The sequence below is a fragment of the Podarcis liolepis genome, assembly GCF_965112155.1.
Source record: "Podarcis liolepis genome assembly, chromosome: 2".
In the NCBI taxonomy this organism is placed as follows: Eukaryota; Metazoa; Chordata; class Lepidosauria; order Squamata; family Lacertidae; genus Podarcis; species Podarcis liolepis.
This window is the reverse complement of record NC_139555.1, coordinates 56,043,829-56,068,447: the sequence shown is the minus strand read 5'-3', so window position 1 is coordinate 56,068,447 and position 24,619 is coordinate 56,043,829. Positions and strand designations below refer to the sequence as shown.

General features: G+C 43.8%; 2 protein-coding genes across 3 annotated transcripts in view; one reads left to right on the top strand and one right to left on the bottom strand.

Annotated features, from left to right (window-relative positions):
* The window catches only part of RAD50 (RAD50 double strand break repair protein), a 133,567-nt gene that overhangs the window by 41,380 nt on the left and 67,568 nt on the right, over positions 1-24,619 (top strand). The window lies entirely within an intron of this gene.
* On the bottom strand, positions 10,473-23,102 carry IRF1 (interferon regulatory factor 1). Its single transcript, XM_083487933.1, has 10 exons — positions 22,947-23,102; positions 18,133-18,226; positions 17,295-17,394; positions 16,422-16,598; positions 15,800-15,840; positions 14,751-14,880; positions 14,218-14,337; positions 13,848-13,894; positions 12,813-12,948; positions 10,473-11,472 (listed from the first exon to the last, which is right to left on the bottom strand). The coding sequence occupies exons 2-10, from the start codon at positions 18,217-18,219 to the stop codon at positions 11,387-11,389; spliced, it is 924 nt and encodes a 307-aa protein (XP_083344059.1). The 5' UTR covers positions 18,220-18,226; positions 22,947-23,102; the 3' UTR covers positions 10,473-11,386.

The following is a 24,619-nucleotide window of genomic DNA, read 5'->3' as shown; positions in this document are numbered from 1 at the left end:
CACACCCCTTGGTTGGAAGGGTTGTAAACGTGAGGTTAGAGGGAAATGAAATGCAGAAAGTACAGTGACAGTTGCGTTATCAGCAGTACTTAACAGCTGTCATTGATAAAACAGTTTTGATGGTACAAATATTCAGGCATTCCTAAGACAATTAGCACATAAAATGTGCTTTTAAAAAAACCTATTTGTCTGGGTTCAGTTCACAACCAACGGCACTGGCACTCTTGATGGATTGTAGTTCATGACTCCCTTTAAAGGATGCTCACTTCAAGGTCATTGACAGGGTGTCCTGGGAAGTTGAAATAACCCCCTACTTGTGTTTGAATATTGCCATTTCAGATTTATATATGCAATCCTAAAGGGCAGACTATATAGATACACACACACACAGAGAGAGAGAGAGAGAGAGAGAGAGAGAGAGAGAGAGAGAGAGAGTGCATAAAGGCCAGAAGCTCAGTTCATTATGGTAAATCCAAACATCCATTACAATAAAGTCAGAGAGAAAAATGGACTATATGCTGTTGCTCTGTGTGGGCTGCTGTTGAATTCCTCCCCACTTCCCTCTTTCTAAGGCATCATACATAGGATTACCAAATTGGTTGATCTATCTATCTATCTATCTATCTATCTATCTATCTATCGACATCTGAAGGCAGCCCTGTTTAGGGAAGTTTTTAATATTTAATGCTGTATTGTTTTTAACACTTGATTGGAAGTCGCCCAGAGTGGCTGGGGAAACTCAGCCAGATGGGCAGGGTATAAATAATAAATTATTATTATTATAAATTATTATTATTATAGGGGGTGTACGTGTGTGTGTGTGTGTGTGTGTGTGTGTGTGTGTGTGTGTGTGTGTTACAGTTAATCAAAAACATAGGAACATACAGTCATACCTCAGGTTGAATGTGCTTCGGGTTGAACGCTTTCGGATTGCGCTCTGCGGCAACCCGGAAGTAACGGAGCTCGTTACTTCCAGGTTTCGTCGTCCACGCATGCGCAGATGCTCAAAATGATGTCACGCGCATGTGCAGAAGTGGCAAAACACGACCCACGCACGTGCAGACACACCGTCGCATCTTACGTTCCATTCAGGACGCGAATGGGGCTCTGGAACGGATCCTGTTCGCATCCCGAGGTACCACTGTACTGCCTTATACTAATTCAGACCATTGGGGTATCTAGCTCAGTACTGCCCCCACCATCTGGTAGTGGGACTCCAGGATTTCAGACTCAGAGTCCTTCCCAGGCCTTCCTGGAGATGCCAGGGGTTCAACCAGGCAAAGCAGATGCTCCACTGCTGCCCTATGGCCCCTCCCCAAACCACTTGATAAGGTTTGGGGTTTCTTAAATTATTATTCTTCATCTGGGTGAAAACTTTAGCAGTGCTGTAAAAACCAATTATCATATCACAATAGGGAATGTCTATGGCTGCCAAACGTTTTCCATAAAGCTGTGTGTCCCATAATATTCAGTGAAGTCTTGAGCTTTGTTGCTGCTTTCTAAACAAACCCACAAAACTATCTCTGCAGCCTTGTGGTTTATCTTCTCAGATATTGTTATCAGGCGGCGTGACCTCCTCCCCAAACCTTGGAATCCTTCTACATTCAGAGTCTCCTTCTTTCCTCCTTCTCTCAATGAGGTTATCACTTTGCGCCATTCTGAGCTGAGGGAGGAATCCTCACTCACTGAAACAGGCCCAGCTGAAACGGAGAAACTTGCCATTTGTCACCCTCCTCCTGACAGGTCCACTTACTAAGAAGTAGGAATGGGAAGTGTCTTAGGGAAAAACTATGCAGCCTGCAGAATAAGTAGAGGCAGAACATGCCCTGACCTTGTTCTGAACTGTGATTTATTGCAGCATATGTCAAGTGCTCAGCAGCATTTTGTCTTCTTCTTTTCAATTCTGATGAATTGGTTAGCAGACACAAGCATTTTGGGTCCCATCCAACCAGCACTTTTAAGTCACATTGATTCCAATGGAAGAGTAAACCTGGTCCATGGGAGAGTAGACATATATAGGATTGCACTGTTAATCACTCTCACTGAAATCCACATGCCTTAGAAGGTTTAGATTTGGTTATGTTGTACTAAGGATTTGAATTTGCACCGGTCTTGTCTCGTCCCACCCTCACTCCATGAAAATGTAAAATGCCTAAAATGTAAAAAAAGAGGGCTTGGGAAATCAAAAACAGATTGGTTTCAAGCCTTCTGGATAGCATAGTGTTACAAAGGTGTCACACAAACACACACACACACACACACACACACACACACACAGAGAGAGACACATGTCTGCCAAGTGACGCACGAGATTCCAAGGGGTTCCACGCACTTGCCAAGGGTCATGTTCCCATTGAGAAGCAGGACGTGGTGGCAGAGGCCGTAGTGTCTTTGGGAAATAGTTTAATTAACCATATTTACACCGGAGTTTAGATGAAGAGAGTGCAGATCTTGCAGCGCTGTCACCTCAAGAGCAGCTTGCTCTTCACAGCAGCCCAGCATTGTAGACAGAGTCATCCTAAGCACCACCCCTTTGTTGCTGTGTCCCAGCCAGCTCTAAAGGCACCTGCCTAGTGTTCTCCCTTTCTTCTCCTGCTTGCCAGAACACCTCTCCAAGCACAACACCTCCCATTCAGTATGGCATCCTTCTTCTTCTTCTTCTTCTTCTTCTTCTTCTTCTTCTTCTTCTTCTTTGGCGATCACTCGTAGCCAAGTAAGATTGTCTTCCATAAACACGGTTTTAACAATGAGTCCGTAAGTGACTGTGGAGGCCAATTCTGGACCCACATGTCCTTCCACTGTGGGGACATAGGTTTCCGGACGGGAGTTGATCACAGTGTGGATTTGCCAAGCATGCCTTCCTCTTAGCACGTTTCTCCCTTGCATCCTGAGTTCGAGTGTCTTCAAAGCCCATGACACCTTTGGTAAAGGCTGTTCTCCAACTGGAGCACTCGCAGACCAGTGTTTCCCAGTTGTCAGTGTTTATACTACATTTTTAAAGATTTGCCTTGAGGACAGTCTTTAAACCTCTTTTGTTGACCACCAGCATTACGCTTTCCATTTTTAAGTTCAGAATAGAGTAGTTGCTTTGGAAGATGATCACCAGGCAACCCCAGCACAGACCCAAACACCTCCTCTGATGTGTAGATGCCTGGTCATTGTTTCATAGCAGCCTACATTCAAGCAGCCCAGCCAGGCTACTTTGCATAGGCTGAACCAGGAATTTCCATGTTTGGCACAGTTCAGGGGAACTGCTGCAGCCTGTATCTTCCCTTCAAAGTCCCAGATATTATCTAAATCCTACCATTTATTAATTCCTAACATCCACTAACAGACTCTGGTACCCTGGCTATAACAATAGCATGAACTTCACATTTAGTTCTTTCTTTTTCTTTTCTGTACATTTTCTTAAAGATAATTTATGTGATTCATCACAAGCTCTAAGGTCTACTACCATCTTTGCCAACCTGGTACCTTACAGAAGCTCTGGATCACAACTGCCATTAGTGCCAGTCAGTTCAGATCCGATGGCTGTGGCTGATGGGAGTTGTAGTTCAAAGTGTCTGAAGACCCTTAGTTTTAGTTTTACAACTAAGCTTTACTTAGAGAAAACTTCTTGAAATTAATGGGCCTAACCTAGTCAAGCTCAGGGCTTTTTTTCACAGGAGCTGAGCTCCATCACCTCTCAGTTGGGCGCCACTGCCATTCTAAGAGAACAAGGGAGAAGTTCATGGTGAGCTCTGACACCAACTTTTATAGAAAAAATAGCACTGGTCATGCTCATTAATTTCAGTGGATCTGCTTTGAGCTGAAGACCCCACCCTACCCCGCCCAGGTTGGCCAAGGCTGATCTACTAGCAGTGCAGTGTTAATAGGTAGCTTTTTGTGCAGAATGTTCTTGCTAGCAGTTCCACATTTGTAGAATTGCCAGCGCAAGTTTGGGCAAAAGCTCAATGACGTTTGTGTCTGAATTTTCACTTTTTGAAATATGGCATCCCCAATGTGACACACAGTCTGAAAAAAGTTCCCCATCCTGCAGTGTTTAGTGTATGTGCCAGCCAGCATGACTTCTGATTAAAGTGTAAATCAGATGTCTTAAAACATAAACGTAAGAAGCAAAAAAAAAGCTTTTTCCTAACTCTTAATAGACCACTTCATACACCCAGCGAAATAGGATCTCACTCCAGAGGTTTCCTTCTTGAATGTTGTGAAAATGGACGCTTGATGCAACATGCATCAGCAAATGCAAACCCTGAATAGCAAAGCACAATAAAGATTGAATAGGTATGTGTCACTGCGCATTTGCAAGAAGAACAAAAAAACTCTATTTTTAAAAATGTATTTTTTATTTAAAATTTCTTGGTTTACAAAAGTATGTGCAATGTCTCTTTTTTCAAGTTACATTTTCTACAGGTCAGTTTCATTTGTTGAGACATTAGTGTCACATTAGGAAGAAGAGGGGGGGAAGAGGTGGAGGGGGCCATGGTGTGTGGGGGTGGGGTCCGGTGGCAATGTTTCTATTTTACTTAATTTAAGGTTACCAGATTTTTTTTCAATGAATCTGAGAACACTATGTACATGTGAATGCTGAGAAAGCGGTAAATCTGGGGACTGTCCCCAGGAAACAGGGACATCTGGTAACCTTAACTTAATGTATGTGTGGGGTTTTGTGTCAGCGTCGCTTGTGCAGGTTCTCTTTGTTTTTCGCTTGTGTTCCTCTGTTGGTGAGAGAAGTTGGAGTTGGCCTAGGGTGTGGTTGCTTGTTTGTGATTGGCTGTGGTGAACTTTGTTTTCAGGTGTGAGTGAGGGGGGTGGGTGGGTGGGTGTTTTGGATCAGGTTAGCCATATTGATTTGTATGCTGTTGGTAGATTCTTGTCGTTGTCTTGTTGGGCTGTGTATGTGATAAAAGGCGTCTTCTTCTATTTGTCCCCGTGTCAGTTTCAGTTTATTGGTTAATTTTTCTAGTAGGGCTGTTTCCCATACTATTTGGTGCCATTGGTCCATGCTTACTCCTGACAGGTCTCTCCAATGTCTGGTTATGATGTTTCTGGCTGCTGAGAGTAGGTGGGTTATGAGTTCTTTCTGATGCGAGTGGGCGTTATTGTATTGGAAGGTAGCTCTCTATTCTGTGCAGACAGCAGCACACTATATTTTCAAAGCCTCCATTCATCTTGTTTATTAATTAATGAAGTACCTACTACCAAAATGGCATGGCTTAAACAATGAAAAAACGGAAGCAATATACCCAAGAGATAACTATAGAAAAAACATTAAACATTTGAACAGAAAGCCTGGCGCACTTCTCAAATGAAACCAGTGGGTTTTGTTTCAGTGCACCAAATTCTGCGCTCAACTGTCATCACATAATTCCATTTATTTTTGCTCTAAGACATCTTGTAGCAGTGTAAGGAAAATCACTAGCCTTCCCTGAATCACGGCCAGTGAGGCAACTCACTATCTTGGCATCTCTTTTTCGGATGACATCAAAACCCACCAAAATATCGTGAATTAATCTTGAACCTGATGGCTCCAGCCAGGTTGTGTTTTCTTTCCAGACTGTCAGGGGTCCTACTGAATGTGGTGAGCTGTGTAATAGAGAGCTGCAGGGGAGGAATCCACAATTGGATAGGGGAACCCCCCCAAAAAGAAACAAGTTCTACATTGTCAAAGTGCCATGGACAGATCAGGGATGGGGAACATGTAGACCTCCAAATATTCCAGCCCTGGCCATTGGGCAGGGATGATGAGAGCCATAGTCCAGCCACATCTGGAGGACCACAGGTTCCTCACCCCCCCAGCACAGATGATATCAGTCAACCAATCAACTTTTAAAAGGGATGATTAATTCTGATTACTCAATGTAACACAGTCGTTTGATTCATTTAAGGCTGTATTTCTAAAAATTTGATACAAAATAACTGTTGGCCTGTAGATAATGTTTTGGGTTTATTGGCACTTCAAAATTAATTACCACATACTGAAGCAGGGGTAATAACTGCTGTTACACGAACAATAAGGGTTACAAAACAGGCTGCCGTTGGCTATTTCTCTACCATCAGTTGCATTTGGTCATTTTGGCAAAACTTCGTGCTGATTGCAAGGCTGAACTTGATGGTTAACCATTTGACCCACATGCTATTTCATGGGGCTACGGAGAAAAAGGAAGTGTGCAACAACCTCAGCAACAGAAGGGGGAAAATTCCTCTAATAAAAGAGTTATGTAAATACACCTGGAGTTCCCCTATATCATGTTTCATTTACCAAGATCCAGGTGACCTCTACTTATTAATTAATATACCATTAATTGTATGGAGGACCTTATTTATTTGACATGACAGGGGTGGCCTTATATTTTCAAAACAAGGGTTGGCAGGTGTGCAGCACCCCAAGCCTGATACTCAAGACACTAAATCTGTGCACATTGTGAATTTAAAGAATCCTGGGGCTGCCATTTGTTAGGAGTACTGGAAATTATAGTTCAGGGAGGAGCAAACTACAGTTCCCAGGAGTGTTGGGTGTGCGGGTGCTTTAAATGTATGGTGTACACACAGCCTCTGTGACTTGGTGGTGCCAGAAGCTGAAAGTGTTGGTGTCATTCAGCTGCCAACTCTTGAAAGTCAAAAATCCAGTGCATGGGTAAGGCCTTTGAGGGTGGCCCAGTGGTAAAGGGATGGACCTGGAGCTGTGAACATCAAGGAAAAACCAGTTGTCCTGGTGAGGAGGAGGGAAGCTAATGAGTAGCACAGTAGTGTTGGTTCATTCATTCAGCCTTTATCAGAGGCTTACCAGAGCTTCTGGGCCTTTAGCAAGTGCCTGACCAGGGTCATTACTGCAGTCAACCAGGTTTGGAGGGCTCCAGCCTTTTCTCTGGACTTCCACTGCCCTTCTTTCCCCACCTTGAGGGACATGTTATGCCCTCCCCAGTTTCCCTACCCTTCATTCTGGCTGGGGCCCTGTAGCTGTCCTCCTTCCCTCCCTTCAGAAAGGTGAATGAGGAGGCTCCACCCTGCTCCTTCCAGCAGAAGTGGAGTCTCCAGGCCACATCCAAACATGGTCTCCTCTGGAATCCTACAGTTGCTACTTGGTGGTAGGCATGGGGACCTACTTAAAACACAGGGGCATAAGGGTTTGTGCTGAAATCTGGTTTTAACAGGCAATCATAGTGTGAAATAATATTGGCAAAAGGCGTTAGCACAAAGCAAAACTGTTTTCACTGATCCTTCTGTGTTAAGGGAAATTGCACTTCCCTTTGACAAGAAAGTCTCTGACCCATTCAACATCTGGAACTTTCTCCAGACGCATATTAGTCTGGCATGCAAATCTGAATATTGAAATGGTCCTGACTTGACTGTTATTGTTGTTGTTAATGTGAGTTAACTGCAGATGGTTCCACATGCCTTGATTAGGCACAGCTTACACAGGAATACTGTGACTCATCACAGCATATACTTTGCCAGTTTGGAGAACCATATCTTGGCTTATGAACAGGCCATCCCCCTCCCTCCACATGAAACCCCTTTGTCCCTTCCTTATTGCAGTTAAACCAGGAAGTTTCTGGGTAAGCCAAGGGCACCCTTCCATTCGCACCATTGCTTTTCCCCAGTAAAATGGCAGTCAGATTTTCCATGGATTGCCATTTGTTCTGATTTAGCTCTAAAGAGACGGGTTTCTTGTGGGAAAAGTGGTAGGGCAAAGGCAAAACCGCTCAGACTCCTTTCTAGAAAACCTAGAGCCACCCAGACCCATGCTTTCTAGGCATGGATAAGCAGAAGCATGGACGAGCCCATAGTGTCCTCATCTGAACTAGGAAACGGTGGTTGCTAGCTTCAGGAGGAGGCAGGGTATTAAAACAAGTTCAATGCTCTAATAGGCTGCATTGTAATTTTATATTCCTTACTGTGTGTGTTAGGTGTGCCTCTCATATTTGGAAGCACAGAAATGTCAAAAAGTGATACAAAAGCTTGGCTAAAAGCAAATTCTTATCCTCACAATCTACCCAAGACGACTTCATAGCAAAATGTTGCTGGGAAAAAAGGCTAATCACATCAGGGCAATCTGCCTTTTGATGGCAAATCTCTTGTAAAACATGGACAAACATTCAGTCTGGTGCAGCCTTTGTTGCCCGCCAAGTCTAGTAGCTATCAAAATATCATGAAGAAATGTCTGTTTGTTACTTTGAGGTCACAAGAATAAACAAAAGTGGGTGGAAAGACAAAGTAGAAAAACATTGTTCCATACTTTTTAAAGAGAAAAAACTCCACTCTTGCTAACTCTTCATTTTTCTTAACACTGGTTTTAAAATTGGACAACTGGACATTCTTAAACAGAAATGGCAACTTTAGTTGCCAATAGTTCACAAAGGAAGCTTGATTCCAATATTAAGAAGAGCAGAGTTGTAAGCGTTCTGGCTTGCTGCCATCAGTGCAATAGGTCGCAAAACATGTAGATGTTACAGCTGGTTGGAAGAGATACAGTGATCAGCAGACACTGCATCACATTCAGAAAAAGAGAAATTTATTGGGGAGCCAGATGATCCTACTCTGGGCATACACTCAATGTATGGAGAGGAGTAGACATAGCATGCAGATATTCACCCCACATGATCAGGAATGCTCCTTGGGGATCTGTTAGGCAGGGGGTGTCTGCTCAGCACAGCTAAGCTGTATGTGCAGAGTCCCTTTTCAAAAGCCACACTGACAAATTTGCAAAGACAGACCAAGGAGGTGTGCAAACCTCGTGTGGGGCAGCTAGAATAGTCCAAATTTCCCCATCAGTGTGTTTGCTGTATGTGGGAGATTTTCATTTCAACACCCCTTCTGTACTAATTGTTTTTGGCAGTAACTAAAGTCTAGGGAACAGTGGGATTCCTCACAAGCTGCACAGGAAATTTATCAGTTTGAAATTTGTTGAGTCACGGCACATAAACCTCCCTGAAAAGTAGCTGTTTCTGCATTCACAGTCTCCCCCTGCAATGTGGAGCCACAGGAGAATGTTAAGTTGCAGGCACATGAGTTGCCAACCAATCATACATGCCAAGAGCTCTCTGCACGCAGATACTTCAAAAACCACTGGCTAATATTTCCAAATGAGAGGTATAGTCATGGACTGGTTGGATGCAGAAGAATGTGGGGGGGGGGAACCAGCTGGGGAACCCCCAAGGGAAGAAGGCTCAGAGCCCAGGGATTGGTGGTGGGACAATGATGAGCAGTCGGAGGGAGAAGACTGGGAAGAGGACATGTCGGAAGCTGAAGAAGTCACAGGGTTTAGTGATCAGGGAGAGTCCATGGCAGAGAGAGAAGCAGGGGAGGGAAGCCAAGTGGCAGAGATGAGTCCAGCTGGTGAAGAAGCCAGGTTGTCTCCCAGAACCAGAAGAGGCATGAAGTGGGACGGGGCAAAGCCTGACACTTAGGTACACTCTCAGGCTGCTTGGGGGGAAAACCAGAAGGGATAAACATTGAGAAGGGGGAAAATGGTTATTACAGTGGTACCTCAGGTGAAGTACTTAATTCGTTCCAGAGGTCCGTTCTTAACCTGAAACTGTACTTAACCTGAAGCACCACTTTAGCTAATGGGGCCTCCTGCTGCTGCCGCGCTGCCAGAGCCCGATTTCTGTTCTTATCCTGAAGCAAAGTTCTTAACCTGAAGCACTATTTTTGGGTTAGCAGAGTCTGTAACCTGAAGCGTATGTAACCCGAGGTACCACTGTATAAACAATGACAGAGGTTTGAGTAAGCAGGGAGGTTACACTAAGGGGGGCAGTGGCAGTTTAAAACAAGGTTTTGACTATAGCAAGAAGATAATTTGGAAAGGCTGTGTTAGCATCTCTGCTATTTCTCCTGGTTAAAGGTGGCTTGTTAGTTGGTGTTTTTTAAACACTTAGTGTCCATCCAAGCTTTACTCGAACCTCTGTTGTTGTTTAAAACTGCCATTAAAACCACAAGATGGGGACAGATCTGGGGTGTGGGGTAGGGAATTAAGCTGGATCCCAAACCTGTTCAGTTCGGCCACGTATTTTGGCAATCTGGCATGAATTAAGCTGGCAAATGGGGTGGTGTAACTCAAACGCCATTTTAAAGGCTTGTTTTCCTTCTGCCAGGAACATGTTTAAATGAAAGGAAGTCACAGTGAAATAAAGGAGGCTTACTTTCTTGCAAGACTGCATGCCTCCCTCTCCTCCCCTGCACCCCGACCACCCTGTATTTTAGATAGCCTTGGGTCACTTTTGGGTGGTCCAACCCAACCCAGAACGGTCTCAGCCCAATTAGGCCAAAGCCAAGATCCATGCAAATTTACGGTACCCAATTTAGTTTCACATTCAGTTGAATCTGGTGTACAGCCCTAATCAAGGCAAACCAGAAAATATGTTTGTCTGTGTTGTAATATGTTGTAAGAATTCAATAAAAATAATATTTTTTTAAAAAAAATAAATGTTCCCCATTTGGGCAGCTCCAACATGAAATAAAACAAGAAACAAAATATACATTTTTTTAATTAAAATAATTGTAAACCTTTTATATACAAAAACTATGTACAGGGACAAAACTACTAAGGCTGCAACTTAGTGATTTGATGATTTGTGGAGACCAACACTTTATCTTGTAGCTCCATAAGTATACACTTTACTGAAACTTCTGTTGACTCTCAGCAATAGCCACTCAGATGATTCTTGATAATGGCACCATATAAATAAACAGAACATTAGATATTTCAGAGTGGAACATAGTGCCCATCTGAAAAACTGATGACAATAAACTGAAATATGTTGTCAGGAAACCACTAAAATGTCCTATGAGTAAAATTCAGAAATGCCTAGTACACAGAACTATATGTGTATCTGATTTTCACATATTATTGAGTGAAACATATTTACAAAACTGAGGCCCAGATCTGAGACTTCAGATCACAAAAAGGGACATCCCCATGGAAATGTTCGGTTGAATGCAAAAGCACAAACTTGTACTAAACGTCTTCGGTCAGTAATTGCCTCACCAGTCTTCCAGATGTATGCAGTGATGACAAGCATAAGCTATGGGTGCGATTAAAATATCTGCCATTTTGTTAAAGGTGCGAAGCACCTTTTCATGCATATTGCATGTTAAAGTACTTTGAGCCCTGATCATATTTAACATAGGAACAAATTAAGGTGGGAAAGCAGCAATAATGACTTAATTGGCTCATGATACAGTCAAGCAACTGAGTGGGACGCAGTTCTACCACAAAGATATATTTGCTCATCTGCAGATGCTGTACTCTTGAATTTGACTTTCGGGTCTAAACATTGAAAAGGGTATTAGCAACGCTTCCTGCTAGGTTCAGTTTCACAGATGACAAAAGAAATAAAACTGCGCAGCCTTAGTGGTTAAAAAACAAAAACAAAAAACAGCTTTACATGCTACAAGGTATGGTGGGCAAACTTGGTCTAAGGGACTCCAATGTGAAATCCAAGCTGGTTTTCATGTCCAATGTAATTTCTGCAGAAACAAGGAAAAATTGTACACAATTTAATTGGGGATAGGGTGAGTGCAAAGCATTATTTTTATTATTTTATTAATTTTATCCCAAGAGCTATAGTCTCCACCACCCCACCCTCACAAACCTAACATAGGTCTATAATTAATCACTGCTCACTAATAAACCCAGAGGTCATATCAAGGGAGCTAGTGCAGCGCAAGCTCTCTATGCTAGTTCAAGAGATTTACTACAAGGACTGCAGTATAGGACTGCAGCATGATTTTAGGCAAAGCCATCATTAAAATAAATCAACAGAATAGCTCAATTGAATGTGCTTATGCATCTTAGGTCCAGAACATGATATGATAATGTGAAGATGGGCAATTTATATGACCCATATGTACTCTGAAAAAGCAGATTTTTGCAGAGTTCTGGTGGTTTTGAAAATTAGAGGTTCCAATTAGGAACCTCCAGAATCAATGGTGTGGTGTCCCCACATTCTTTCATTGCCCTGAGCATCACTTAACAGCACCAAGATGCCATATCTTGAGTATACAAAGGCTGCCCCAGATAGCCCTTGAGAGAAGAGAACAGCCCGCGGATTGAAGGCTTCTGTACTGTATTTGGGCTATTTTGCGTAAGATGCATTTTGTGTACAGTGCACAGTCTGGTGGCTGCAAGTGCAAGAAGCGGGTTCACACACACATATTCATCACTGGGCGACTGGATGACATGAATACACAAATGCTCAAAAAGCACAAACCGAGCATAGTGCCATTAATGTCTAGAGACCTGCGCATGTGGACTGAACTCACTGCTGACTAATCGCTCTCTTTCCTGAAGGTTGTTTGGAGGATTAAAGTCATAGAGGTGCTTGTGGTGGGGTGGAGTTGCACCCTCCCGACATCGGCACCATGGCTGCGCTTCCTTGAACGGGGTTGGGGCAGGGCAGCCAGCAACCTAGTCAGGGCTGCGCAGCTCTGCCAGAGGTTCCACTGACTTGGCAGCCGTGGTCCCGCTGCTGAAACTACATGGCCTGACCATGCTGTCACCTTGCCTCAGCCCTGTCTAGTATGCAGCAGTGATGCCCCAGTGTCTGGATGGCAGCTTCGCAATTCTGCGCCGCCATCCATGCCTAACATATGGATAAAACAGCATACATGGCTGTATGTGCCACCTGTCCTTAGGACAAGCTAGGAAAGAAATGTAAACGAATAAATGTCACAGTTTGGACCTAGCATCCTCACTGTTGAGGCATAAGGGCATTCACTGGGTGCACACTTGGTGAGTTGAGCTGTTAACTAGATTATTTTTCCTGCCTTTGGCTGTATTCTGAATGTAAAAAGGAAAGCATTTATACCTGCATTTGTTGTATCAATGGCAGCATCTTGTTCCTGAAAGCTGAAGTCAAAGAATAAACTTGACATGCCAGTCTCATTGATCAGGAAACCTTTCCCACCAACACTGGTTGGCTGCCAAGTGGATGACAGTAGCTCCTAGGAGACAAATGGGGGTAATACTTTAAATCACCTGTCCATATCGGTATTTGGTCAATTTCAACAGCCACTGTCATCCATTTTTCAAATCAATTAAGTTATACAGTAACTAGTAATTCAGCAATTTTTTGTTGGCGTGAACGTTTGTGACCTCCGTTTGGTCAGGCCAAATGGAAAAGGGCAGTGGACGCAAACGCATTTCTTATTCTGCATCTCTAATTCAATGAATGGAATGATGCACTGACCGCTTGTGCCAAGTTCAGACACGTAACATTACAAAAACCCCAGGAAGCGTGCTCTCTTTTTACTCATCTGTAATGCCAGCTCATTCCCCCTAACAGAGAAGCAGCTGCAGAGCCTCTCTCGGGATATGGGAATGTTCCTGCTCATGCAGCCTCTCTTTCACCCCACAAAGGACTTTCAGCTCCCTGGTCTGCAGGAGCAGCAATGGGATGCTCACCTATGGCAGCTGAACTCCCCACAAGCATGCTTGACTCAGGGCTCAGAGAGTAGGTCCAAGCTCAGATTTCTGTGGTCACAGCTTAGTGATGGTTTAGCCCAAGCAAGAGTAAAGCCCTTAGAAGCATAGGAAGCTGCCTTATACTGGGTCACACCATTGATCCATCTAGTTCCTTATTGTTTGCCCTGACAGCAGCTGTCTGGGATTTCAAGCAGGGCTCTATTACCTGGAGATGCTAGGGATTAAGCCTGAGACCTTCTGCATGCAAAGCTATGGCTCTTCACCTCAGGGCCTTCATATGACCCTCTGAAGGTGCCTTATGTCAACTCAGCTACTCTGACAAGCAACACCTCCTCTGGGGGCTTCAGCAGGAAGGGGTGCTGACTGCAAAACACCTTACTCCAGTGTGCGCCTTTCAGAAAAGGAAAGATCGTCTTACCTGATACAAGTTACCCGATGCAAATTTATCTTCATCCTCATCGGTTCCTGTAGGAAGAAGAGGGAGGAAAAAAGGGCACTCAATGAAACTCAATAGTTTTTGCAGACTAATTTTTTATTACAAGTGTTTTCCTATCTTCTACCGCCAACCATAACTTCTAGTCGCATGACCCAAACAATATAAAACTGACCATTTATTTACACAAGCAACTTTACTGGCTTCTGTAGGATTTACACTATTGTAGCTAGCACAAGAATCATTCCCTTTCCAGGTTACATAAATCCTGCCATCCTGTTATTTTGGGTTCTTTCTGTTAGCACAGTTCTGATCAATCAGCTGCCCCAACACTTATGAACAATGAAACACCAACCATCAGAGGAGGATGTGATGGGCGACACTTGAAATGTATACAAGTCGTTTGTGCTGTCCGGCAACTGATTCTCCAGCGAACATCCCCAATCAGTAGGGTTTAAGTTACATGAGGAGAGATCTGGAAAAAAAATCATACAAACTATGTCAGAATCCTTACGAAGGAGGTTCTTTCCTAAGATTGCACCAAATACAGTTTCATTCCAAGCAAACTGGGGGGGGGGGGATATAAATAAATAATCCCACTTTATCCATGTCCTTTTCTTTTGAGACACTTTGGTAAGTCACAATGAGAACCTCTCTTGGGGATATTAAAGCAGGATATAGGCACTCTAAATAAATAAATAAATAAATAAATAAATAAATAAATAAATAGCAAGAAACTTGACCACCCGTGACCCATCTTCTCTGGCAAATAGCAACCATTTGGGAGTATGTTGGGGTGTGTGTTTTAAGGCTTCATCTTGTTTCATTTGGGGTAATAGGAACACCATGTGCAAACCACAGAAACAGATGACTCAAGTTGTAGCTCACCTCCTAATGTGCTCCCCACTTCCATTTTCTCTGGTTGGTAGCTGGGAAGCGCATAGCTACTGTGGTCGTCCGGCAGCTGAATGCTGTTTGTTGCACTGACTGTCTCTTCTGTCTTGAAATCGTCCACTGACTGCAGAAAACAAAGACCTCTTTTATCAAGATCTGTGTGTGTATTTGTGTGTGTGTGTGTGTGTGTGTGTGTGTGTGTGTGCGCGCGCGCGCTGAAAGCATCACTTAAACCAATCTGGGGTATCCATATCTCAAGTACAGATGACCCATGATTTTTTAAAAATCTAATTTTAGCCATAAGCATCCCTTTAAAATGGGTCTTCCATGCAGAAGACTTTGGCACAAGCAACCTGCCAGTGCTTCGCTTCTGAGACTAGTTTTGGCTGGTTTCATGGAATTATCCATCTCATTTTGTGGAAGCTTCTAGGTCAAAAGGCTCTTCCTCCATTCCCAGCCTTCTCTTACACCTACCAGGCTCCTAAACTGGAAATTACTTGATAGCCTCCTGTGCCTTTTTACAACCCAATCCACACTCAGGCCCCCAGCTGTGCCAGAGTCTGTAAATCAGATAACATCTCATCCTGCATAGAGTCAAGATGTAATTGACTCACACTTCTAGAGACAGGGAGTTTTACATTTAAAGAGACCAAATACCCACTCCCCGGGAAGGCCACAATTTTATCTCTCCCACAATGCCTCACATCTGTGTGAACCAGCGTTTAACATACCAAGAGTTCCCAACTTCACTACACATGCAAAAGACTTTGGCACAAGCAACCTGTCAGTGCTTCTCTTCTAAGACTAGTTTTGGTTGGTTTCATGGAATTATCCATTTCATTTTGTGGAAGCTTCTAGGTTGCAATCCTAGAAAACCAAAGCTTGAGTGGTGATGGCAGAAGGAAGGTGTGAACTCTGTCAGAAGTATTTTGGAAGTTTCCTGAATATGAACTGTCCCATTCTAGGTTAGGATCAAGTTATCCACAGGCTTTGAGTTCCATGTGAATGTTTCACTTGCTTGACGATAACGGGTAAATACATACCTTTCTTGCATTCTTGATTTTCAGGGACTTTGATTTCTTCTCTGCCAGCGAAAAACAAAAGTGTACAGATTTAATACAATGAAATGCATTTATGAGAAAGAAAGAGAAGCTGCAGAGAACATGGACAGTACCAACAAATTCAGGTGTCATCAATTTTATGGTACAAAGTAACTTAAAATACGTGAATCATTTGTGGTATTCTCATGTATGCTTTGTAGGCTCTATCCCTAACAAAGATTCCCCATTATTTTTTGTAGAATTTCACAGACCATAAAAGCAAACATGTGATGACCTTGTCATGGAGGCAACAAGACTTTGCCTGGTAAACACCTTCTGTACTGAGTTCCCTTCTTTTGCCAAGAGTGATTTTTTATGGCATTCGGAAAACCAACTTTAAGAACATAAGAAGTGCCTTGATAAATCAGATCAAATTCTCTTCTAGTTCAGCATCTTTTGTCTACAGTGGTCAATCAGATACCTGTGGGGAAACCCACAAGCCCTTTCCCATGGTGGGTATTCAGAGCCAAGCAGTCTGTGATACTAAAGACAAGACATAGCCTTATTCTCAGTGAATATGCATTCTGTTTTGGAAATGGTCCCTCTCAATGACTTGCAAACATACCTTTCTTTGGTGACTTTGCTGAGGGTTCCAACATCCTGTAGACCCGGACAGCACTGGAACCTTTGCTGATGCTTTTGTCCTTCACCTCTTCAATATCAGGCAATGAATTCATGGCGCAACGGAAATTTGCCTTCCAGGTTTTAGGGTCAGGTTCTTTATCGCCTGGTTTGTACCTCCCTATATAATGACAACATAAATCTGCATTGAGTAACCTAATCCAGATATAGCCACTAAGGCCCCAATCCAGGCACTCTCAGCCTAAAAACTCAACCATCATATGCAGGTGCTCAATACTGACTCATCTAAAAAATAAGTAAATACGGATACATTTCAGCCTGTGTGACTCAAAGTAACTCGAACACAAGCAAATGTTATTGTACATACTTCTTTTTGTTTGTGGATAGCTGGAGAGTCAGCCCATATCTTTACAACTGTGATTTTTTTACATTGTTGTTACTTTTTCCTTTGCCTAAAGAGCTCTTGTTTATCGGGCGGCTGATAAAACTTTAATAATAATATTGTTTGTCGCTTTCTACCAAAAAAAGCCTCAAGGCCATTTGCAACAGTGAAATATACGTGAATGCAGTTGGTAACGATAATCATAACTACATCCTAAAAAGAAACAAACCAAACAATGTCAGCCACACTTGGCTAATGAGTCTGGCGCTTGTGCCTCTTTTAGGAGGCTTGTCTAGCCTACCCAGGGGCTGCAAGCATTCATGTGACCTGGGGGGGGGGAGAGGTGGGGCTTAAAGTAGATACCTCTTTTGCTGATGTAAATACACTCTCCCCAGAAATGTAATGGTACTGGCCTCACGTGTGCCTACGCGAAGGACACTGTAGAAAACAAATTGCCCTGACAATGGCCCATACCAGTATGAATGGCCCAGTTTCTGAAAAGGCAGGCGTCCTTTTCCAGCTCCCAGCCATGCTTGGCCGCGTGTTTCCATGGGATCTGGAACAACTTTTCATCCTACAATTCAACAGTACAGATTTTAGTGGGCGTGCCTGAAATTACATATGGAAAACAGTATCAAGAACAACCCAAGAAGTCAAAGGAACTGAAAGTATTGCAATTTGACTGGTATTTCTCTGCCTGCCTGTGCAGTTTCTCTACAATACGACATAACAACAACATGTACAACAGACTCTGGCGTATGATTTTGTTCCATACAGTATTCTGGGGATGCTAACCACAGAGAACCCTACCGGCTTGGTGATCTTACACATCTCAAGAGGGTTTAGCATTTATTTTCTTTTATTAATGAGTATGAAAGTAAGAATCAGCATTAAATCTCAGCTACAGCAACTCATTGACTGAGGTGAGGTTTATACAGTGTCACTTTTAATTAGGTTTGCATGCCAAGTTCCTCCCAACTTTTTAGGCTTGATACCATTAAATTGTTAGGGTTGTATCCGACTTAGACTCACTGTAGAGCTATAGAAGTCTATGGACTTACAATAGCTTTGGGTCTACTCTAAGTATGACTTAGTGGGATAGAACTCTTAGGATGATAACTTGTGTCACTTGAGCACTGGATAATTTCATTTTCCTAGATATGGAATTCTCAGCAACATTTACTACTGTCAAAGACAATCAGCTGCTGAGCTCTCTTTATTTTTCTGAAATTTGCTTCTGGACTTAAAAGCAAAAAAATACAGAAGGCTAATATTTTTAAAGTCAGAGGAAACATGAAAAAGAAACCCATACCTTATTGATCCATTGGAGTCCAGGAATTTTATTGGAATTAATCTGCAATTCCATCCAAGGCCTCATGCGCATTCTTGTTTGTGGCATATTGGATCTGAAGGAAAAATAATTTGAGGTTAGAAGAAGACTCAAAATTCTGAAGGGCCAAATGCCTGCTATTCATAGAATTTTACTAGAATTGATATGTTTTCACACAATTCAGACTTATAAGAGATCTGTGTTTTATACAAATCGGTCTTTTATAGAATGCAAGAAGACATGATATAGACCCCTGCCCCTGGGAACCTCTAAAGAGTTACTTAAAAAATAAGTGGTGCAATCTGAATTCAGTAGCAACTTTTGAATAAGCTCTGCAAATAAATGTTAAATTGGTTAAATAGATATATATACACATAGCTGCATATTAATATTTTATCACGATTTTACTGATAAGTTTAGGTAATAGGTTTATTACAGTGAAAAGATGTTGAGAAGAACGGGAAGTTAAATTTATGAAGATATATACTTCTTTGTTGGAATTTTTATTTTAATGACTTTGATCTACAGACTATAAATAGTCTTTGATGTACCGATGTAACTATGGTTAATTAAGAAGAAGAAGAAGAGGAGGAGGAAGAAGATAGAACCCCTGCCCCTAGGAATTTACAATTTAAAACATAGGGTTAACAACAGAGGGAAAGCAAAGTGGAATCAGGAATAATAATGCTTTAAATGTATTCTTAGTTATAGTATAGGAACTAGGGGTTATATTATTTTATTCCCCTTAATGAATAGGTTCAGTGACTGGTCAAAGGCAATTCAGACATCTTCATTGCTGAGGGGAGGGATTTCAACTTGAATTTTCTCTTTCTAAACCCAACACCCCTGTCATTAAAACCACATGGGTTTTCAGTTCCCCAGTGTTCCAGAATCATTCCTCCAACCCCCAGCCCCAATCTTGTAAGACACTAACTAAAATGCTCATCTTGACTTTGCTAGCTGAACCCATGCAGAATGCAGAATGCCAGTTGCATATTGATCGAAGGTGGTATCTAAGGACATACCAGAGTAATTTAGAAATAGGTAGAGAGGCTGCCTTCAGGTAGTGTTGCCATCTCAGGAGCAGTAAAGCTTTCACTTCAGGGTTGGATTTGTCCAAAATGCTGTTGGTAAATGCTTGGAAACTGCTGGAATTAGCGGAGCTCGCTTGTTATCTGCAATGGCTCCACTCTGAGCAAAATTGTTGAATACCACCCACTTTGCTGCCTGTGTCAAATTAAGTGAAGGTCATAACGTGCTGCATATTATCTGCCGGCGTCTGGCAACTCTGAAGGAATGGTTTTCAAACTTCTCTCCTATCAACATCTCTGCTATAGAATTCTCAAGCCGCTGTCTGCAGCAGATCCCCAATGAACTGCCAAGGATGTTAGGACATGTCTAGGCTGCACACTTTGTTCACAGAAGGCACCAGTCAGGCCTGTTGCCGGGGTTATCATTTCCCGGCTAGAACTGAAAGGGTGGCCTCCATCTCCGTAAGGAAGATCGGAAGCAGTGGACAACCTGCCATTACTGCTCTTCTCACTGTGGGATCCTGGATAAGACCCAGGTTCCTTGGAACCACGGCCCTAATAAATTAAGTATGCTTTTATTCAACACAACTTCTTACAATCATATGGGAGTTCTATCCTGTGGTCACAACCACCTCAAATATTCATTGCGGAACTGTAGCCACTGTAGCCTTCCAAGAATTGTTTCCCTGTTCAACTGGGCAGGCAAATTGGTTTTGTTAACTGTGCCATGCTTCAGACAAATTAGCAAGAGATTATTATTTTTCTGCAGTTAAAACTGAATGCTGGCAGCTAATGTGTAATGTGACTTAAGACGACCATATTGCTTGCTGTTTCTTGGTCCTTTCAAACCAAGTAATCATTGCACACTCAAGGAATCATTACTCTATTTTGAGCAAACATTTGTTACTGTAAGAAAATCCTTTTGTGCTCTGAAGGACGGAAAATTTATCCATGGCACTGTTAACTGAAAGGACTGGATATGCTCATTAGCACATCCGATCGATAGATTCTACATACATTGGGCAAAGAAGAAATTCTGGAGAACCTGAAGCGTTTTTGTGCAGAAAAAGCTGACTAAGGAAGGTGGAGTACATGGAGAAGACTAAGCCGTTCCATGTACAGAAAGAAATTTCCCCCTCATTCTTTCCCTGCCTCCCGAAACACTGGAACCACTGAAATTTGTACTTCTTCACTATCTACACAACCAACTTTCACATGTCACCGCCATGGCTTTTTGTGTGTGTGCAAAGACTAGACAAATTGTGAAGGTTGGCTCTGTCAATATTAATAAGCTACAAAAGTTAGGAATGCAACCTTTGTAGTTGCAGGCAACATGTCTCCAATTCCTAGATGCTGTGGACAAACAGCGGAAAATGGCTTTAACCACCATACCCTTCCAACAGTTTTCAAGCTTTCTAACTTCAGAAGTCAGTGTTGTCTTTTGGTTAAAGGCCGTTTAAGAAAAGCAGCAGAAATCACCTCCAGAGGCGACAGCCGCCACTTACCTCAACATAATCCTGACACAGTAGTACTAGAAAGGGCAAGACATATTTGGAAACAACCAAAGGGCTAAGGCACTGCATATAATGGGTGTTCCACCATAATAAAGTAAAATAAGCTGCAGCAACCTTCCCCGTAGACTTACTGTGGGAAAGGGGTGAAGAACTGTAAAGTATTTTGCACACAAACAGATTTGGAAGCAAATCCCATTCAATTCAATGGAGCTTACATTCAGATTAAAGATTCAGGAAGAGGGAATGAACACAATTAACTGCTTCAGTTCCATTGATGGGACTTAACCGCAGCTATTAAGGAGAAGGAAAGGCTGTTTCACATATTATAAACTCAGGGGAATGTTTATAAGGCAGCAGGAGATACATTGGGGAGAGTTGCCACTTGGCACCAGTCAACACAAGCCTTGCCAATTTCCTACATGTACTCCTCTGGATTGGGGCCAGAGGGACCAACAGACCTTGTAACAATGTAGAGTTTCTAAGGAAGTTCCAGATTTCACTGTTTACGCCCTTCATCAGAAAGGTCTATAGAGTCCCAGAATGTCTCCTGCTCCCTAGGGATGGCCTGCTGCTCCACTAGCTAGTTTAAGAGGAACAAGCTTCTGTATTCAACATAGCGATTACAGCCCTTCAAAATTAAGACAAAAGGCCCAAGAAGAGCTGCCCTGTGCTCCACAGATCTAAGTGCCAATTCCACATATCCTACAAGCGGATATCGTTCTTATTCAGAGGAATTTTGTTCTGGCTGCCTTCCTGATTGCTTGCTGCCAAGTATAATACATGTGTTACACTAACCTCCATGGCTCCTATATTCCACCAAGTGAAGTAAGGACACTTCTGCATATATATATATGGAAGCAAAAAATATATCCTCACTGCATTGGGTTTGTTTTGCCATTCATTTGTTGTTGTTTTAGAGTTTCCGGAACACATTTGGGCTGTAAATCTTACATAAGCTTTCTTGTATAAGGAACTCCCCTGAGTTTACCAGCAAACATGCCTAGGAGTGAGCAGTGCGTTTCTTCTTTTAAAGTTTGGGATATGATGTTGCCCTTCCTTTGCTCCAAACTCGATAATAATTAATATTTAGAGGAGAATTTCAAACTTTTTTTTGGTTAAAATCAGAAAAATTAAGTTCCATTTCCTTCAGCAGATTTTCTTCAGAGACGGAGAAAATTTTCTGTACCTGTTGCTTCCTAGTCCTGAAGACCTGCAGCCCGTCCCAAAATTCCTTCTAAGGCTCGGGTTATCTTTTCTGCCGATCCCTCTTCACATTGAGGGAGGGTGTCAAAGCAGCTAAATACTGTTTTGTCCTTTCCCCTCCCTTCTCTCTCTCTTTTTTACAAACTTTACTTCCTGGTATAACAACAAAATAACTAACACCACCCAGTACTATCCCTCATGTTGCTAGCAAATTTCCCCTGGGAAACGCTACATTAAAAAAAAAAGCTGGCCTATTAAACTTTTTGCACCCTAGCTAAAGAAACGATTATTGATGCAATTAAAAACAACATTTCACTACAGCCAGAATCATCCTAGTCAGGAAGGAGCCACGCCCACGTGGCCTGGATCTTGCGAGCACTGGACTAGATTCCGTGCGCGCTCTGCATCCGGATTTTCTCTCCTGCCTTCCGTTGATTGCCTTGTTTCACCATGAGATCTGGCTGACCTCAAGGCGCCTCCAGATGCGTTGCTGGTTTTGCAGGTAGAAGCCTAGCGGGCGCCCCGCTGTTACCCCACCCCGCGTTTACCCCATCAGCCTGCAAAGGCAGCTAAACTACTGGCTCTGAATGAAAACAGCGGCACTTGACTTTTGCAGGATCATTCACACAGGATGATAAAAAAAAAAAGTTACTCATTAAACTCCCCGCTTGCTCTGCACTAAACTTAGCCCGGCTGCTGCCTGCAGCCTTCCTCCGCCTTTGATCTCCAGGAAACTGAGGACACGCTTGTCTGAGAAAGCGGCTTGCAGCGATCTCAGCGGTACTGGAGGCGCCCCATCCGCCCGCTTCCTCGATCCCCACGCGGCGCCCCCGCTCCCCGATAGAAGACGAGAAAGTTCCCCCCGTGCAGCTGACTGATCTCGTGCGGAGAGCGGGGAAGCACGGTCGGTGCAGAAGTCCTGCCTCTGGGCTTCCCAAGCTAGTGTGCAGCCGTAGGACTGCAAACCTGGAGCGGCGGTCCTGTGCACCCTTAACTAAGCGAGCCAGTCCCCTGAGGTCTCTCTGATAGGAGCTGAGCTGCAACCCACCTTCCTACTCTTGTCCCGGGAGGATCTGGCGAGCGCTCCTCTGCTGCGCGAACGAGCTCCTTCCTTGGCGAGAGAACCGCGGCTTCTGCAGCCGCTGGACCAGGAGCGCCTGTATGTATGCGTCCAGCCCTCGGGAATCCCCGGGCAAGGGACAGGAGCGCGCGCTGCGCCCAATCAGCGGCGTGGAGCCCGCGCCGCGCCCAATCAGAGCGCGGAAAGGAGTATGCTGCCGGCGAAGCATCATTTCGGGGAAATCAGCCGCTTGTAGTGCTAGAGCGAGGGGAAGTCCTGCTTCCATTCCTCCCCCCACGCCCCGTTCCCCGGCTGGCAGCCGCCAGCTACTTTGCTGGGACGGACACACACACACACACACACACACACACATAGGCGCCGACTCCATGGGGCTTGAGGGGGCCCGAGCCCCCTCAAAAATTCGTTTGGGGGGGCTCAGCCCCCCCAATAATCTCGGGCGGCGGTGGGCGCGTCCGCGGCTTTTATAGGGCGCCCGATCGCCAACACCGCCGACGCTGTGGCTGCCCGAGCCCGAGCCTGAGCCCGAGCCCGACCCGGAGCCCGAGCCCGACCCGGAGCCCGAGCCCGAGCCCGAGCCCGAGCCCGAGCCCGAGCCCTACCCGAAGCCCAAGCCCGAGCCCGAGCCTGAGCCCGAGCCCAAGCCCGTCAGTCAGGAAGGAAGGAGAAATGGGGAGGGAGACGAGGGAGGAAAATTGCGCGCAGGGTGAAGAAAGGAGAAGGGCGAACGAGACGAGCTTCCAACCCAAAAAAGGGCTGGAAGACTGGGAGGATGAAGGATCGGGAAAGAAAGCGACGCCTTCCCTGCCCGCGACGTCGCCCGCTTGTCATTGGCAGCGCAGCAGGCGCCCAGAGGGGCTGGGCACCGGCGCAGGGCCGCTCCGCAGCCGCGGAGGACAGTTGCGCGGCTAGCAAGGTGCGCCGCGTAGAGCGCGGCCCTTGTGTGGCCCGGTGGCCAGGCAAGCTCGGGCGGGGACCCCCATGCGAATCTAAGACGGGAGAAGAGGGCAGAGCAAAGGGGGTCCCTTCCCCAACCTCCGGCTCTGAGACTTCCCTGCGCCCCAGAAAAGCGAAAGGATTTTCTCTTCTTTTTTTTTTATAAATATTTTATTAAGTTTTCAAATACAAAGTTAGAAACATACACTGAAGAAAAAAGTAAAAGAACAAGAAAAAGAAAAAAAGAAAAAGAAGAAAAGAAAACCAACCATTCAACACATTTTTTATATAACTAACTGGACTTCCTCGCATCTCCCTTACCCTGCATTCTTTATAATAAAGATATCAGCAAATTATTACCTTGTTTCGTACCTTATTTTGTACTTTTCAAATACTATACCTCTAAATTTAACATACTTTTCATCAGTTACTTATATCTTAAATTAAACATAGTATTACCTTAGATTTTGACCTTTTCTTACTTAAAATATAATTTCCTGTTTCCCAAATCTAATTGCTGAAGCTATAGTTTCCGAATCGTGTAAATTTTTAACATTCATACAACTTATATTGTTTTTGTAAATAGTCCTTAAATTTTTTCCAGTCCTCTTCCGTTGTTTCTTCTCCCAAATCTCGGATTCTGCCCGTCATTTCAGCAAGTTCCATGTAGTCCATCAATTGCGTCTGCCACTCTTCCAGTGTGGGCA